The sequence below is a fragment of the Pan troglodytes genome, chromosome 21 (genome assembly GCF_028858775.2).
Source record: "Pan troglodytes isolate AG18354 chromosome 21, NHGRI_mPanTro3-v2.0_pri, whole genome shotgun sequence".
NCBI lineage: Eukaryota > Metazoa > Chordata > Mammalia > Primates > Hominidae > Pan > Pan troglodytes.
The window spans coordinates 38357663-38372883 of record NC_072419.2 but is presented as its reverse complement, the minus strand read 5'-3'; the positions used below and the strand labels follow the sequence as shown (position 1 = coordinate 38372883).

Genomic DNA, 15221 nt, shown 5'->3' with positions numbered 1-15221 from the left:
AGTTGGCCGCTGGACTGTGGAAACCTCCCTTTAGAGAAGTGGGCTTGGGCCAGTTGACTGAAAGATCTCACAGGAAGGCCAGGGCCAGGGCATGACACACCAAGGGCAGGGCTGGGGAAACCCCAGCTGGCCCTCTGCCCTCATGGCTGGGAACGTAACTCTGGGGACTCAGAAAAGGGAAGGGAATGGCAGGAAGTGGCTTTTGGGAGTGGGGCTGAGTGCAACTGGTCCTCGCTTGCTGAGGAGGGGCTGGAAGGGTAGGGGAGGCACTTACCGCTCCTGATGAGTGCTTTCCCCAAATGAAGCAATTCAATACGAAGCAGATGCCAAAAACCACACCAGGGTACAGAGTTGCCGTCTGGAGCAAGAGGGGCCGGGTTGAGGAGCAGCATCCAGGGACCTCCCCTACCTGTCCCGGTGGGGCCCCCAGACCAGAAGCTCTTAAGCCCTCCTTGTCTTTCAGACTCTGCTCAAGCATCATTCCTTCCAGAAAGTATTCCCTGACCCTCAGACTGAGCAGGACTCTGTTCTATGCCCTCTCAGGTCCCTAATACTGCCCCTTCTTGCTCTCATCCCAGTTCGTAATTACATATTTTGGCTACCTGATCAATATCCGCCTATCCCCAAAAGACTGTGAGCTCCTTGGGAGGAGTGTGTCTACCTTGTTCTCTGATGTACTCTCATCACTGAGAACACGGTAACTACTCTGGCCAGGCGTGGTGGCTCATGCCTGCAATCCCAGCACTTTGGGAGGCCGAGGTAGGTGGATCACCTGAGGTCAGGAGTTTGAGACCAGCCTGGCCCACATGGCGAAACTCCGTCTCTACTAAAAATACAAAAAAATAGCCGGGTGTGGTGGCTCACGCCTGTAGTCTCAGCTACTCGGGAGGCTGAGGCTGGAGAATTGCTTGAACCCGGGAGGCAAAGGTTGCAGTGAGCAGAGATCGTGCCACTGCACTCCAGCCTGCGCGACAGAGTGAGATTCCGTCTCAAAAAAAAGAAAAAAAGAACACGTTAACTACCCAATATATACATATGTAAAAAAATTTTTTTTTTTTGAGGGGGAGAAAAATTACCTCCAGAATCGCTTGAGCTCAGGTGTTTGAGACCAGCCTGGGCAACATGGTGAAACCTTGTCTTTACAAAAAATTAGGCAGGCGTGGTAGTACGCACCTGTGGTCCCAGCTACTTGGGAGGCTGAAACAGATGGATTGCTTGAGCCCGGGAGGCAGAGGTTGCAGTGAGCCGAGTCATGCCACTGCACTCCGGCCTGGGTAATAGAGCAAGACTCTGTCTCACACACACACAAAAACCCTAAAAAACAACTTTAACAAAACACGTATGTCTGGGCCCCAACCCAAACTGCCTAGAAGGATGGTGAAGCTCTGAGTCTTGGGGTGGCAGATGCTGGGTTCCTATGTACCTTGTCTCACCTAATCCTCACGCAAGTCTGGAAGGAAAGTCTACCATTATTCCTTTTAATGAGGACACTGAGGCCTGGCGATGTTAAAGACAACCCCCCACCACCTCCACGTCACCCAGCCTCCTGAAGGTACAGCAGAGGTATAAACGCAGGCAGTCTGACCCCAGAGCCCATGCTCCTGACCTACTGCAGTGTATTCTTGCCAGTCAGAATCTCTTGGGTGGGCTATAGGCACAGGGATTCTAGTCTAGTCAATGCACCAGAGTTACAGTTGAGACTTTTTCTTCTATTTTCTTCAGAGACAGGGTCTCACTCTGTCACTCAGGCTGGAGTGCAGTGGTGCAATCATAGCTCACCGCAGCCTCAAACTCCTGGGCTCAAGTGATCCTCCCACCTCACCTGCCTGATTAGGAGGACTACAGGCACATGCCACCACATCCAAGTAATTTATTTTTTGTAGAGACAGGGTCTCACTGTGTTGCCCAGGCTGATCTCAAACTCCTGGGCTCAAGTGATCCTCCTGCCTCGGCCTCCCAAAGGACTGGGATTAGAGGCGCAAGCCACCACAACCGGCATGAACCTTCTTGCCACACTGATCACCAGGCCAGGGACTGCTGTGGCAGCCTGAGCATCCAGGTGGGTCACTAACCACAATGACGAAGGCCCTCTGGAACCTGATGCTCAAATCTCCATTGCCAGTTTCATCTTTGGCTCACAGCCCTGCACCCAACAACTGGTCACTGTTCCTGCACATTCCTGTCTCTGGGCCTTTTTGCATAGGTCATCAACACCTCAGAGGATCCATTTCCTGAGGGCTAATGCTATGCCAAGGTCCTTATGTGCAGTTAACCCTAGCTATCTTCATTGGAGAGATGGGGAAACTGAAGCTCAGAGGGCTGTTGAAAGTTATCAACCAATGCAGAGCCAGACTGGGATCTAGGCCATTCCAGAACCTTAGGCCCCACTGCTGGCTGCGTCCCTTCATCTGAAATCCTCCTCAAGGCCCGGCTCAAAGGTCCCTTCCTCCCTTCCTTTGTGTTCCTGCATGACTCTGTTGTGTAGCACAGAATTCCTCATCTGCCTTCCTGGCTGAAATTTACTAACTGGGCACTGTGCTAGGTAGGAAAAAAAGCTCCAGGGAGAAAGGCAGACCCCTATGTAGAGAACAACACACCTGCCCCTACTTAGCTCTGCCAAGTGCTACTTAGGTCTCATGAGGGCTCTGCCAGGCTCAGGGTAGGAGGTGGGGGAGGCGGCAGCCTCTGGAGGACTGATGCAGGAGCTAAGACTTAAAGGATGAGGTGAAACCAGCCAGGTGAGAAGAAAGGGTGGTGTGGCCCAGGCAGAGGGGATGGCACAGGCAAGGCTGTATGAGAGTACACCCACACTGCTGCAGGCTGTTGGAGATGACCCCCTGTGGAAAGGCACCAGGGAAGGGTCAGAATCTTGTAGGGAGACCACAGAGGGCCAAGTGAGAGGCAAAGATGTCTGAATCCTTGAAGATGCAGAGATGGGGGTGGGAGGGGGTGGAATTCATGGAACATTCACAGAACATTTGGTAGGAAGATCCTTAGCACTTGATGTCTGAGAAGGAATGAGGCATGAGGAAGGAGGAGGATAGGCAGCTTCAGGTTTCTGGCTTGGGGGGCCTGGATCAGTGATGGGCTCACTAGATGCAAGGGGTGGTTTGGGGGAAAAAGACTGGGTTTGATGTAGGATCCATCGAGGGAAATCCTGGAGGGTATCTGGTGACCTCTCCAGGGAAGAATCTTGCTAGGAGGGAGTGGTGAGTTTTACTCCTCTCTAGATCCCTGGCTCTTGGCATATGGTGGCCAGAGAAAAATGCTCAAATCATCAAGAATTCAGGAAGTTGGCTGGGTGTGGTGGCTCACGCCTATAATCCCAGCACTTTGGGAGGCCAAGGCGGGCGGATCATGAGGTCAGGAGATCGAGACCATCCTGGCTAACATGGTGAAACCCCATCTCTACTAAAAAAAAAAAAAAAAAAAAAAAATTAGCCGGGTGTGGTGGTGGGCACCTGTAGTCCCAGCTACTCGGGAGGCAGAGGCAGGAGAACAGCGTGAACCCAGGAGGCAGAGTTTGCAGTGAGCCAAGATCACACCACTGCACTCCAGCCTGGGCAACAGAGCGAGACTCTGTCTAAAAAAAAAACCAAAAAAACAAAAAAACAAAATTAGCCAGGCATGGTGGCACATGCCTGTAATCCCAGCTACTCAGGAGGCTGAGGCAGGAGAATAACTTGAACCCAGGAGGTGGAGGTTGCAGTGATCCGAGATCGCGCCATTGTACTCCAGCCTGGGCAACAAGAGCGAAACTCCATCTCAAAAACAAACAACAACAACAAAAAAACAAAAAACAATTCAGGAACCTTTCTTTGATCCTTCCAAAATAGTCAAGGTCACAACTTTTCTTTACCGAGGGCTTACTTTGTGCCAGAAGCGTCGCAGCCAGAACTGATACAGCCTGAGCTCTCCTTGAGCTTTTGACAGCAGTGAGAATGGTTTCAGAATCCTGGGCCCAGAGACTTCTCTGAGTGTGGGCACCCAAGAGTCTTCCTAGTCCTCTAAGAGACTCACTCGCTCTAGGAGAAGGGGCTCGGGGCTCCCTGGGAGGTGAGGTCAATCTCGAGACCCCCTCTGGTTTCTACGCGCTTTTCTGCTGCCAAGAACTCTCCTTACCTCCAGGAGGCCAGAGAAGGGCAGCAATCCTCACCAAAAAGAAATGCAGGCACCAGCCTGGAAAATGGGCTGACAGGAACTTGGGTCTGGCCTCTTCAGGCTTAGGCAGGCAATTCCCTCTTTACTCAGGGTGTTCTCTCAGCTGCCCTGCTATTCTAAATCTTGTTATTCTGAATCCCCTATTTCTTCTCTTGCTTGAGCCATCAGACAATGTCAGCTAAAAATGACCTAAGTTCAAATCCCTCATTTTACAAATGGGGCAGTGGAGGCCCTGGGAGGTTCTGCTGCGAGCCTGTGGGTAACAGCCTGGGATTCCTGCCCTTGGACCTGTGCTGCTCCTGCTATGTCTTGCTGCTGCTCAGCTTCTGGCCCAAAAATCCCCACCAGGACCTGCCTACCTTCTCCTGAGGAGCCCAGGAAGAAGCTTCTCTGCTTCCCACCAAACAAGAGAAGGTTTAGGACACTCACACAGAAGGCTCCTTTCTTCCACCGATGGCCTTTTAAAGTGCGGTACAGACGGCCAGCAGAAAATCCGCCAAACACCCTGTGGGAAAATGGCAGGGATCCACACCAAGGGGACCCATTAGCTGGCGTGGAGGAGGCCTGTGCCGCCCCCGGGAGCCCACTCAGACACACCTACCCCATGAACATGAAGAGGAAGCAGGCTGTGGTCATGAGAGCTCCCCGGCTGGAGGGCGACAGCATCCCAAGCATGGCTACAACTGTGGAGGGAGGGAGGGAGGAAGGGCAGAGAAAGGCAGGGTGGCTGATCACCAGGCCTCTAGCCCCAGCCCCAGGCCCACCTTGGACAGGCTGACAGGAGGACTCTGGGCAGATGAGGCTCCCCCTCCCTTGTCTTCTCAACAGCATAGTCCCCTACCCTCTACAGGGGAAGACTGGGTCTTAGTTGGGGTTCGGAGGGGTGCAGCAGCTGCTGGGCCTTGGCTGGCCAAATCTCAACCGCAGCTTTCGGTCCACAGAGCACTTGCAGTGAGTCAGGTGCTGGGCTGAGGGCACCACAAATGCCAGGTCTCTGAATCCACCTTACCAACTCTGCAGGGTGATTACTTTCCCTATTTTTCAGATAAGGAAACTGAGGCTCACAGAGGTCAAGTGGCCTGTCCAAGGTCACAAAGCTTGGAGGCATGAGGCTGAGATGTAAATCTACGCAGACTGACTCCAAAGCTGTCTAAAATTACTATATATTAGTGGGGTTTTTGTTAAAGAAAAAAATATTTGATTTCAATCCTAATCCTGGTACTGACTTTGGGCAGGTCACTTGGCCTCTGACTACAAAAGGAGGCCAAGCTCACAGCAATGATGTGTTGCCTCATTGATGGAGAAGACATGGTGGGCTCTGTAAATGGCTGTGAGGTCAATCACCAGTCCTGGGCTGGGGCTGGGGCTGTTGCTGAGATAGACGGCCTGTCTGGCCCAGAGATACTGACATGCCCACTTGGTGCCAGGAGCTTGGTTCCCTTTCTCCAGGGAGGGAAGCCCACCCTTCTCTCCTTGAGGCACCTGGAAGAGGAAGCCATGCCCCCATGCCCGGCCCCGCTGGGCACACTCACAGATGACGATGAGGATCATACAGAACAGCTGAATGCCTGAGCCCAGCAGGGAGCTGAGGATCATGGGGTACTGGGGGGGCCTGAAGACGTCGCCATGCACCAACTTCCACCCAGACTCCTCCATGGTGTCTTCCTGCAGCGAAGGGCCAGAGTGAGGCTGGTTGTTGAAGATGGAGGCAGCTCTTGCAGGGACCACCCCCAAGGTGACAGCTGACACCCTCAGGTGCCAACCAGCGCTGCTCTGACACAGGAGTGTAAGTGATAGGAGAAAGTGCTTATCTGAAACTGTCACAAGAAAAGGAGGCCACAAACCTGATGCCTGTAGCTGCGTAAAAGGAAAATCTCTTTAAATTCCACAAACCTCGTTTGTGGGAAAATAATGTAAATACCTCAACTCACTAAAATGTCAACTGTAAGAGTTCTTGGGTGGTGAGATTTGGAGTCAATTTATTTATTTTTTCTGATTATGAAAGAAATATGCATTCTTACTTGTGTAATAAAAAAAGTAAAAATAATTTGGTATGTAGCATGAAATTCAAATGAACAAAAAGTAATACATGTTTATTATAGAAAAATTTAAACAGAACGATATAAAAATAAAATGATTTGATACTCCCACTTAATAACACTGTTTTGATATAATTCCCTTAATCTTTTATGTATATATGTGTATATGTATGCTTTAAACAATAACATTGGGATCACACTATGTACTTTGTTATTTTCAGTTGGTATTTGTGAACATTTCTTCAGGTCAATAAAAGCTTGACATTGTATTTCAAAGCTGTAGTATTTCTGGCTGGGCGCGGTGGCTCACGCCTGTAATCCCAGCACTTTGGGAGGCCGAGGCAGGCGGATCATGAGGTCAGGAGATCGAGACCATCCTGGCTAACAGGGTGAAACCCCGTCTCTACTAAAAATACAAAAAATTAGCCGGGCATGGTGGTAGGCGCCTGTAGTCCCAGCTACTCGGGAGGCTGAGGCAGGAGAATGGCGTGAACCCGGGAGGCGGAGCTTGCAGTGAGCCAAGATTGTGTCACTGCACTCCAGCCTGGGCAACAGAGCAAGACTCCGTCTCTAAAAAAAAAAAAAAAAAAAAAAAAGCTGTAATATTTCTATACCAAGTCTTGGTGTTTTGAATCTTGCCTTAGAAAAATAATAGAAGAATTGCTGTGCAAAGCAAGTTGCCTGTTTTAGTTCTTTTTTGTTTTTGTTGAGGTAGGATCTCCCTATGCTGCCCTGGCTGGTCTTGAACTCCTGGGCTCAAGTGATCCTCCTGCTTTGGCCTCCCAAAGTGCTGGGATTACAGGCACGAGCCACCATGCTCAGCCTGTTTTACAGTTCTTGATATCCACTGCCGATCACTTTTCAGAAAGCTACCAACTTATACTTCCATGGGTGGTATGGAAAGATGCTTAGTTCACATTAACCTTACCAACAATTAGTACTGTTAAAAAAAGAAAAAAAGTCTGTGCTAATATGATGGTCCAAAACGGTCTTCTTAAGATTGTTTGAACCTGCATTTTGTGGGGTTATTCCTGAGGTAAAAACAGTTTTCTCTTGCTTACTGGGCATATTGCAGTGTCTTGCCTGTAAATTTCCTGTTCATCATTACATTCGAACTTTTAGATTTTTTGGTTTTATTTATTTATTTATGAGACAGAGTCTTGCTCTGTTGCCCAGGCTGTAGTACAGTGGTGCGATCTCGGCTCACTGCAACCTCTACCTCCCAGGTTCAAGTGATCTCCGGCCTCAGCATCCCGAGTAGCTGGGACTACAGGCGCCTGCCACCAGGGTCAGCTAATTTTTGTATTTTAGTAGAGACAGGTTTTCACCATGTTGGTCAGGCTGGTCTTGAACTCCTAACCTCAAGTTATCTACTGTCCTCTAGTTTTGTTTTTTTTTTTCCTTTGGAGACAGAGTCTTACTTTGTTGCCCAGGCTGGAGTGCAGTGGCACGTTCTTGGCTCACTACAACCTCCGCCTTCTGGGTTCAAGTGATTCTCCTGCCTCAGCCTCCTGAGTAGCTGGGATTGCAGGTGCATGCCACCACACCCAGCTAATTTTTGTATTTTTATTAGAGACGAAGTTTTCACATGTTGGTCAGGCTGGTCTTGAACTCCTGATCTCAAGTGATCCACCTGCCTTGGCCTCCCAAAGTGCTGAGATAACAGGTGTGAGCCACCGTGCCCAGCCCCGACCTAGTTTTTTTTAAAACAAAGAGATTTTATATGAATTCTTTAAACTGTGCCACTTTTTTCAAGTTTGTTGCAGATATTGTTTGCCATTGTGGCCTTCTGTTTTGTTTATGTATTTGGCATGCAGAATAGTTTTACAATTTTTAATGTCAAATCAATCAACTATTTTTTGTGATTTCTTCCACGGTTTTTATGCTTTAAAATTAGAAAGGCCATCCCTATCACTTTGGGTGAATAAAACTTTTTTCCTTACTTTTTTGGTATTACATTTTTAGGATTAAAAGTATACTAGGCCAGGCGTGGTGGCTCATGCCTGTAATCCCAGTACTTTCAGAGGCCGAGGCAGATGATCATGAGGTCAGGAGACTGAGACCATCCTGGCCAACATGGCAAACCCCGTTTCTACTAAAAAATACAAAAAGTTAGCAAGGTGTGGTGGTGCGTGCCTGTAGTCTCAGCTATTCGGGAGGTTGAGGTGGGGGAATTGCTTGAACCTGGGAGGTGGAGACTGCAATGAGCCGAGATCACACCACTGCACTCCAGCCTGGTGACAGAGCGAGACTCCGTCTCAAAAAAAAAAAAAAAAAAAAAAAAAAGTATACTAAACTGTTTTAGTATTTTGAGGTTTCCTCTTTGAATGATAATATACACAAACATATGCACACACACGGTCCTCCTCCCCTCCCCACCCAACTTCATCCCTCCCCAGCCAAGACCTCGTACAATGTCATCCTCCTTGTTGTAGTTGGCAATGTCCTTCCGGAGGGTCCGAATGATAATCATGCTCAGGATACCTGAAATAGATGGCGGTGAGGATGAGGAGAAGTTGGCGCTGCCAGCAAGCCCATGCTCCATGCCCTCCTAGACATGATGTTTTACTGTGCGACAGCTGGCATGCACGGCTTGCTCCATTATGAACTGGCTATGCAGCCACCTCAAGGCCTCTTCTCGGGGGAGCTCCACTCCAGCTACCAGGGGAGGAGAGCACAGAGCATGGAGGTGGGGAGGAAAGGGTTGCTGGGATGGGTAGGGGTATCCTGGGGAGAGGAGCATCCCAGCTGTTCCATCGCTTGGTCCTACTGACTTCTCAGCTCATGTGTCCAAGGGCTGCCTGTGGCTCCACCTCTGGCTATCTGCAGCTTCAGTTGGCTCCTGGCCTCACTATGTTCTCATCGGCACGCCTTTCTTCAAGCTATCCTTTTTGCCCAGAATGCCCCGCCATATCCTGACTGACTCCTACGCGTGCTTCGAGGCTCACTCTGGGCATCTTCACGTCCCAGCACCCTGAACAGTACAGAGCCACTCCCACCCCCATTTGTACTTTACTGTTTCCCTCTCTAGGCAGCACTGTAGTGGTTAAGAGAATGGGCCATATGACCTTGAGTTCACTTAACATTTTCGGGCCTAGTTCACAGGGCTTCAGGGATTGAAATGTTTGTAAAGTGCTTAGTTCAGCAGCTGGCCCTTTGGTAAATGTTTAATAAACAGTATTTAGCATTATCTGTGCTTCTCATATGATAGTGAAACCATCAGTGTCATTCTACCCCTGCCTACCACCCTCTCACCACCCGGTTTCTTGCTGAGCTTATCTCGCTGCAGGACTATGATCCTCACTGGCACAGACTTTTCCCAGGTCTCTGGATGGTGGCTCCTTATCGTAAAGAAAGGTCTTCCCCCAAAGAGCCTTCACACTTTCCTCAGCTATTGTGTATTTGGCCACCCTGTTGATCTGCTTCATAGAATGTATCACTATCTGGAACTCCACTACTTATTTGCTTTTTTGTTTCTCTCCCACCACTAGAATATAGGCTCTATGGGAGCAGAGACTGGGTCAGGCTTGTTCACACCATATTCCCAGCATCTGGCAAAGTGCCTGGCACAGAATGAGCAACAACAACATCTTGTTGAATGAATCAAGAATGTGTGCAGGCTCAGGTTTGTCTGTCCTCCATGAATGAGCTCTCCAGAGTTCTAGAGCTCTCTAGAGATGAGTCTTGTTTACCTATGTACACCTGATGCTTAGCAGAGCCCTGATGTCTGTTTTTGACCTACGCCTGACCCTCAGAACACCCTGGAAGTCCCCCATACATGATGTGATGTCTCAGTCCCTCAACCCCAACCCCCATCCCCTTTCCCTCAACCCACAGATCTCTCACCTGACAGGAAGAAGACCACAACAACGGAGTTAATGATAGAAAACCAGTGGATCTGGACGTCACTCATGGTCAGGTAAGTGTCCCAGCGAGAGGCCCATTTGATATCACTTTCCTGGCAGGTGGGAGGAAGCACTTAGAGTCAGGCCTCCTGCTGGAGAACCTGACACAGACCAGAGCCCTCCTCCCCTGCCCATGAGCTCCAGCCCCTTCTCACCTCCCAGTGGACAGAGTAGGTGAAGTACAGCTGATTCTCCTTGGTGGGGTCAATTTCTTGGGGCGAGGAGTTGGTACCCTCAGGCAGAGTGCACGAACTCTTCTCATCTGCTTTGAGGTCTGAGAGAGACACAGACTCAGTCTGTTCCTGTGGTGGCCAGTGCCACTGCCCAGAGGCTATTCCAGGGGCTGCCCTCAAGGCTGCCTGTTGCGGAGACCCAGCCTCTAGGGTGGGAGTGGAGATTGGGAGCACAATGGGCAACAATGGGTTTTTTTTCATTTTTTATTTTTAAACCTTATTTTTTTAGAGATAGAGTTTTGCCCTGTCACGCAGGCGATGGCACAATCATAGCTCACTGCAGCCTCAACCTCCCAGGCTCAAGTCATCCTTCTGCTTCAGCTTCCGGAGTAGCTGGGACTACAGGTGTGTGTCACCACACCTGGCTAATTTTAAGAAATTTTTTTGTAGGGACAAGGTCCTTTTATGTTTCCCAGGCTGGTCTTGAACTCCTGGCCTGATGCAATCCTTCTGTGTTGGCCTCCCAAAGCGCTGGGATCACAGGTGTGAGCCACCATGCCTGGCCAACAATGGTTTTTGAAAATTATTCCTCAGAGCCCTGACTTTCTGAAGGTCCTTAGGGGCTGCAGAGAGGCCTGTGCATGGGGGAAGGGAGGGGCCTGAGTTGGAGTTCCTCCCTGAGTCAGTGTTCCTTCACTCAATTCAAACATTCACCTACCATCCAGCCAGTCCCATTCAACATAAAACCTTGATCCATTCCATCATGCCTACTCATTCATTTAGTCTATCTCTAAAGCCCTGGCACTTTTGTGATCAATCATTCAGATGTTTTCTCCATTCATTTGCTCATCTGTTCATCCTGTTATCCATCTACTCATTCAACCAACAACATATAATAAGCACCAACTATGGGCCAGGTACTGTGCTAGGTGCTTAAGATAAAATGGTGAGCTGGGCGCGGTGGCTCACGCCTGTAATCCAAGCACTTTGGGAGGCCAAGGCAGGCAGATCACGAGGTCCGGAGTTTGAGACCAGCCTGGCCACCATGGTGAAACCCCGTCTCTACTAAAAATACAAAAATTAGCCAGGTGCGGTGGTGGGCGCCTATAATCCTAGCTACTTAGGAGGCTGAGGCAGGAGAATTGCTTGAACCCAGGAGACGCAGGTTGCAGTGAGTGGAGATCGCGCCACTGCACTCCAGCCTGGGTGACAGAGCAAGACTCTGTCTTGGGGGGAAAAAAAAAGATAAAATGGTGAGAAAAGGAGACAGGGAGACTCTAAGCTTGAAGAGCCAGTGGGGGAGCAGGTGGCCTCAAAAGTGTCACACATGCAAATGTAGAACTGCGCTCGGGAAGCTCCCAGGGGAGATGTGCTACGGAGCTCTTGAAGGGCAGGATCTATGTTTGGGACTTCTGTGTCTAATTTTCTTTGAACACTAAGTTCCACAGTGGAAAAAAAAAAGTCCAAATACCACCAACATGGTCAAAATCCTGGGCATGCTGCTTAATTAAAAAGCACACTGTGATGATCAAGGGCCAAGAGGTGAGGCAAAGCCGGACCAGCTCCTATGAGGCCCATCAGGACTGTGCTGGACTCTCAAACTCCCGCACACCTGTTGACCCTGGGCAAATTTTAGTTTATGCCAATCACTCACACAGCGGGAGAGGAACGAAGAAACCTGCTGCCTACAGGCTTTGTCTGTACCCTGGCCCCTTGTTCTCAACCCAGGGTGAGCTGGCTGGTTCTTGTGAGGAGGCCCAACAAAGCCCCAACTTGCTGTTTGGTCTTGGCCACGTCACTAGCCCCTTTTGAGCCTCTAGTTCCTCCTTTGTAATCATCACGTACCTCCTGGGGTTGCTGGGAAGGGGTAAACTAGTAAGGTGTCTAGCCCGTGACACTGCAGCTGTCAGCTGCCCCCACACCCCGTGTTCTCTAATGAGAATACCATGATCCTACCTTGGCTGGGCCCACACGCCACACCCGAGCCCATCGGCCAGCTCAGGAGGGAGAAGAGTGCGAAGACCCTGCGTGGAGAAGCCCAGGCCCATCCAGCCCTGCCCCTCCGGCCACACCTCCCCACTCACCCTCCAGCCTGATGCTCTGGGGAATCACCTCGAAGCGGACGACACGGTACGTGTGCTCCTGGTCCTCTTCCATGTCCTCCCGATGATAGTAAAGGATGAATGAGAGGTGGTTGTGCAGGTAGATCTGAAACACAGCAACAGAGAAAGCACAACAGAATATCACTTAGGGATACTCTCCAGGTATTAGGGCCCTTGCCTCACCCAGCATGCCTGGTTGTACCAACCTTCCTAAAACACTGTTCTCATCACTCCCCTACTCAGAAGCTCTTCAAGGGCTCCCTGCGGCTTATCAGACAAAAGCCCATTTCTCAAAGTCTGGCATTCAAGGCCTTCTATCATCTGACCCTGATACAACTGGGTGTAATCATCTAAGCCACATGAGTTCACCTAGACTCCCCTGCGCCCACCGCCCCATGAACCAGTCTCTACCCTGCAATCACTCCAACTAGAATGCCACCCCCAACTCCACTCAGCAAAAGCCCACCAACTTCTCATGGCCCACCTCCTCTGTGACAACCTGAGTGTAAAAGGAGCTCCCTCTGACCTCGCCTGCCATTAATGGCCAGTGAAAGGCAGCTGGGACTGGAGACCTAGAGCCTCCCACTGTCGGTTCTCTTCCCAGTTAGGACAGACGCCCTTTGGGGACAGGGGCTGCACCTCAAAACACGTATTTTTGTAATTTATTCCCTAACTAATATCTTTCAGTTTAGAAAGAAAGATAAGAGAATCAGGGCTATAATCATCACATTATTAGCTGATTCTCCAGGGCTGTGCTGGGAAGGGCTCACACAAATGTGCTAATTTACCCCGCCACTGCTGCATACATTTTACAGCTAAGGAACCACAGGCTCAGGGTCACTCAGACAACTAGTAAGTGGGAGAGGAAGGATTCAAACCCAGGGAGCCTGCACGCTCTTGACCACTACTTAGCCCTCTCTCCTACATACTGATGAAGTTCCACGGTTTTTTTTTTTATGTTGTTTTAATCTTACAAAAATGGAACCTAACTTCCTAAGAATTGTGGCTTCACCTCCCTGTAGCACCTCCCAGGGACTTGCCCGGAGCACTCGGACCTCTGACAGACCATCATGCCCAGGGCACCTGGAGAAACTTGCTGTGGCCGAGCCCCACCTTTTCTGTGGCCCCAAGTGCTCAGGACTCGTGAGGTGTGGCTCCCGGCCCTGTGAGCACGCCAAAGACACTCTACCTTGTTGACATCTGTGAAGCCGAGCCGGTAGCCGTGTTCAAACTGCACATCTTTTTCCTTCTTCTTGTCATCGCTGTCTCGGTTGGAGTAGAGCTCCAGCCGGGTGGCCACAGGCAGGTTGTCAGCAATGCTGGAAAGTGAAGGCCCAGCTCAGTCCCTCTCGACCGCCTCTCCCGTCAGTGTCCTCCCCTGTGTGAGCCTGAGGCAGCAGGGAGCAGAGGGCGACTTACAGGTGGACGTAGTAGTCTTCTGTGATCCGCTCAGCCACGAGTCGGCTCTGCTCCACTGTCAGGGTCACTGGCTTGTTGGACTGGCTGCACAGAACTTCACACTTCTTCTCGCTGTTCATGAGAACCTGGAAAGGGGTGTTGACAATCCGGTCCCCTCTCAGCACCTCTCCTGCCATAAGAGAGACAGATCAAGCTCAGAGCTTCAGCCCTGAGGTTGCTGAGGTCAGCAGAGTCACAGAGACACAGGACTGCGGGGCAAACATGGGCTTTCAAGGACTTCAGCAGTGCCTCAGCCTGGCAGCCAATGCCCTTCCCATTGCTTCACGCCCAACGGTCCCAGCTAACCTCGACCTGCCACCCTCCTCCTTTGGGCTCTAGTGCTACCAGACCCCTTAGCACTCAGCACTCATCAAGCATCACATCCTTTTTTTTTTTTTTTTTTTGAGATGGAGTCTCGCTCTGTCACCCAGGCTGGAGTGCAGTGGCACGATCTCGGCTCACTGTGAACTCTGCCTCCTGGGTTCAGGCCATTCTCCTGCCTCAGCCTCCCGAGTAGTTGGGACTACAGGTGCGTGCCACCACGCCTGGCTAATTTTTTGTATTTTTAGTAGAGACGGGGTTTCACCCTGTTAGCCAGGATGGTCTCGATCTCCTGACCTCATGATCTGCCCATCTCGGCCTCCCAAAGTGCTAGATTACAGGTGTGAGCCACCGCGCCCAGCCAAGCATCACATCCTTCTATGCCTCTGGGCCTCAGTCGCTTCCTTCTCCTAGAGTTCCCTGCCCCATGCTCCTGGCCTCCCCAGGAAGCCCAGTTTCCATTTCACTCTCTCTGGGAAGCCCTCCCTAACCCCTTCAGGACAAGCCCATCACTCCCTCCCCTGACTGCCCTGTGTGAGGGCAGCATTATGCAGTGGAGGGATGACTCTGACTCTTGGCTGCCTGCCTTAGCAGTCTTGGTAAGTCACTCCATCTCACTGAGCCTCAATGTCCTCATCCATAAAATGGGATAATAACAGTATCCACCTCACAGGGTTACAGTGAGAAATAAAGGAAGTCAATCCAATAAAGTAGCAGGCACAGAGTAGGCAGGCATCAAACGCTCTTTTATCATCAGCATCTGTTCCTATGTCAAGGATTTACTTTGCACAATGTGCTGATACAGTCATGTTTCTGGCTCCCCTACCTGACTATGAGCTCGTTACTGTTAAGACTGTTTCCTATTTATCTCTGTGTCTTCAGATCCTGGTTCCAGCAGGGAGGGGAGTGGGGTGAAATCCAGCACCTGAGATTTTCAGCCAAAACGTCTTTTGACTCAATGAAGTGGCACCCCTTGTGTGCCTTTTGCCTCAGAGTAACCTGCTGCCAGATGTCACCCTAACAGGCACTGAGCAGTGAGGGACTATCAAGCAAACCCCATGG

At 50.4% G+C, this 15221-nt stretch overlaps 1 protein-coding gene across 8 annotated transcripts in view; it reads right to left on the bottom strand.

Annotated features, from left to right (window-relative positions):
• TM9SF4 (transmembrane 9 superfamily member 4) overlaps window positions 1-15221 on the bottom strand; it is a 55655-nt gene that overhangs the window by 11752 nt on the left and 28682 nt on the right. For 3 of the 8 annotated variants that reach the window (XM_016937124.3, XM_063802416.1, XM_063802415.1), the window contains exons 4-13: window positions 13800-13924; window positions 13570-13699; window positions 12363-12486; window positions 10261-10379; window positions 10047-10158; window positions 8614-8684; window positions 5694-5826; window positions 4763-4844; window positions 4591-4666; window positions 275-358 (exon numbers count right to left, since the gene is read on the bottom strand). In XM_016937124.3, coding sequence (XP_016792613.1) covers window positions 275-358; window positions 4591-4666; window positions 4763-4844; window positions 5694-5826; window positions 8614-8684; window positions 10047-10158; window positions 10261-10379; window positions 12363-12486; window positions 13570-13699; window positions 13800-13918 — 1050 coding nt within the window. In that variant the 5' untranslated portion in view covers window positions 13919-13924. Of the gene's footprint in view, window positions 1-274; window positions 359-4590; window positions 4667-4762; window positions 4845-5693; window positions 5827-8613; window positions 8685-10046; window positions 10159-10260; window positions 10380-12362; window positions 12487-13569; window positions 13700-13799; window positions 13969-15221 lie in introns of all 8 variants that reach the window. The other 5 variants (XM_063802414.1, NM_001280363.1, XM_063802413.1 and 2 more) reach the window with 3 other exon arrangements.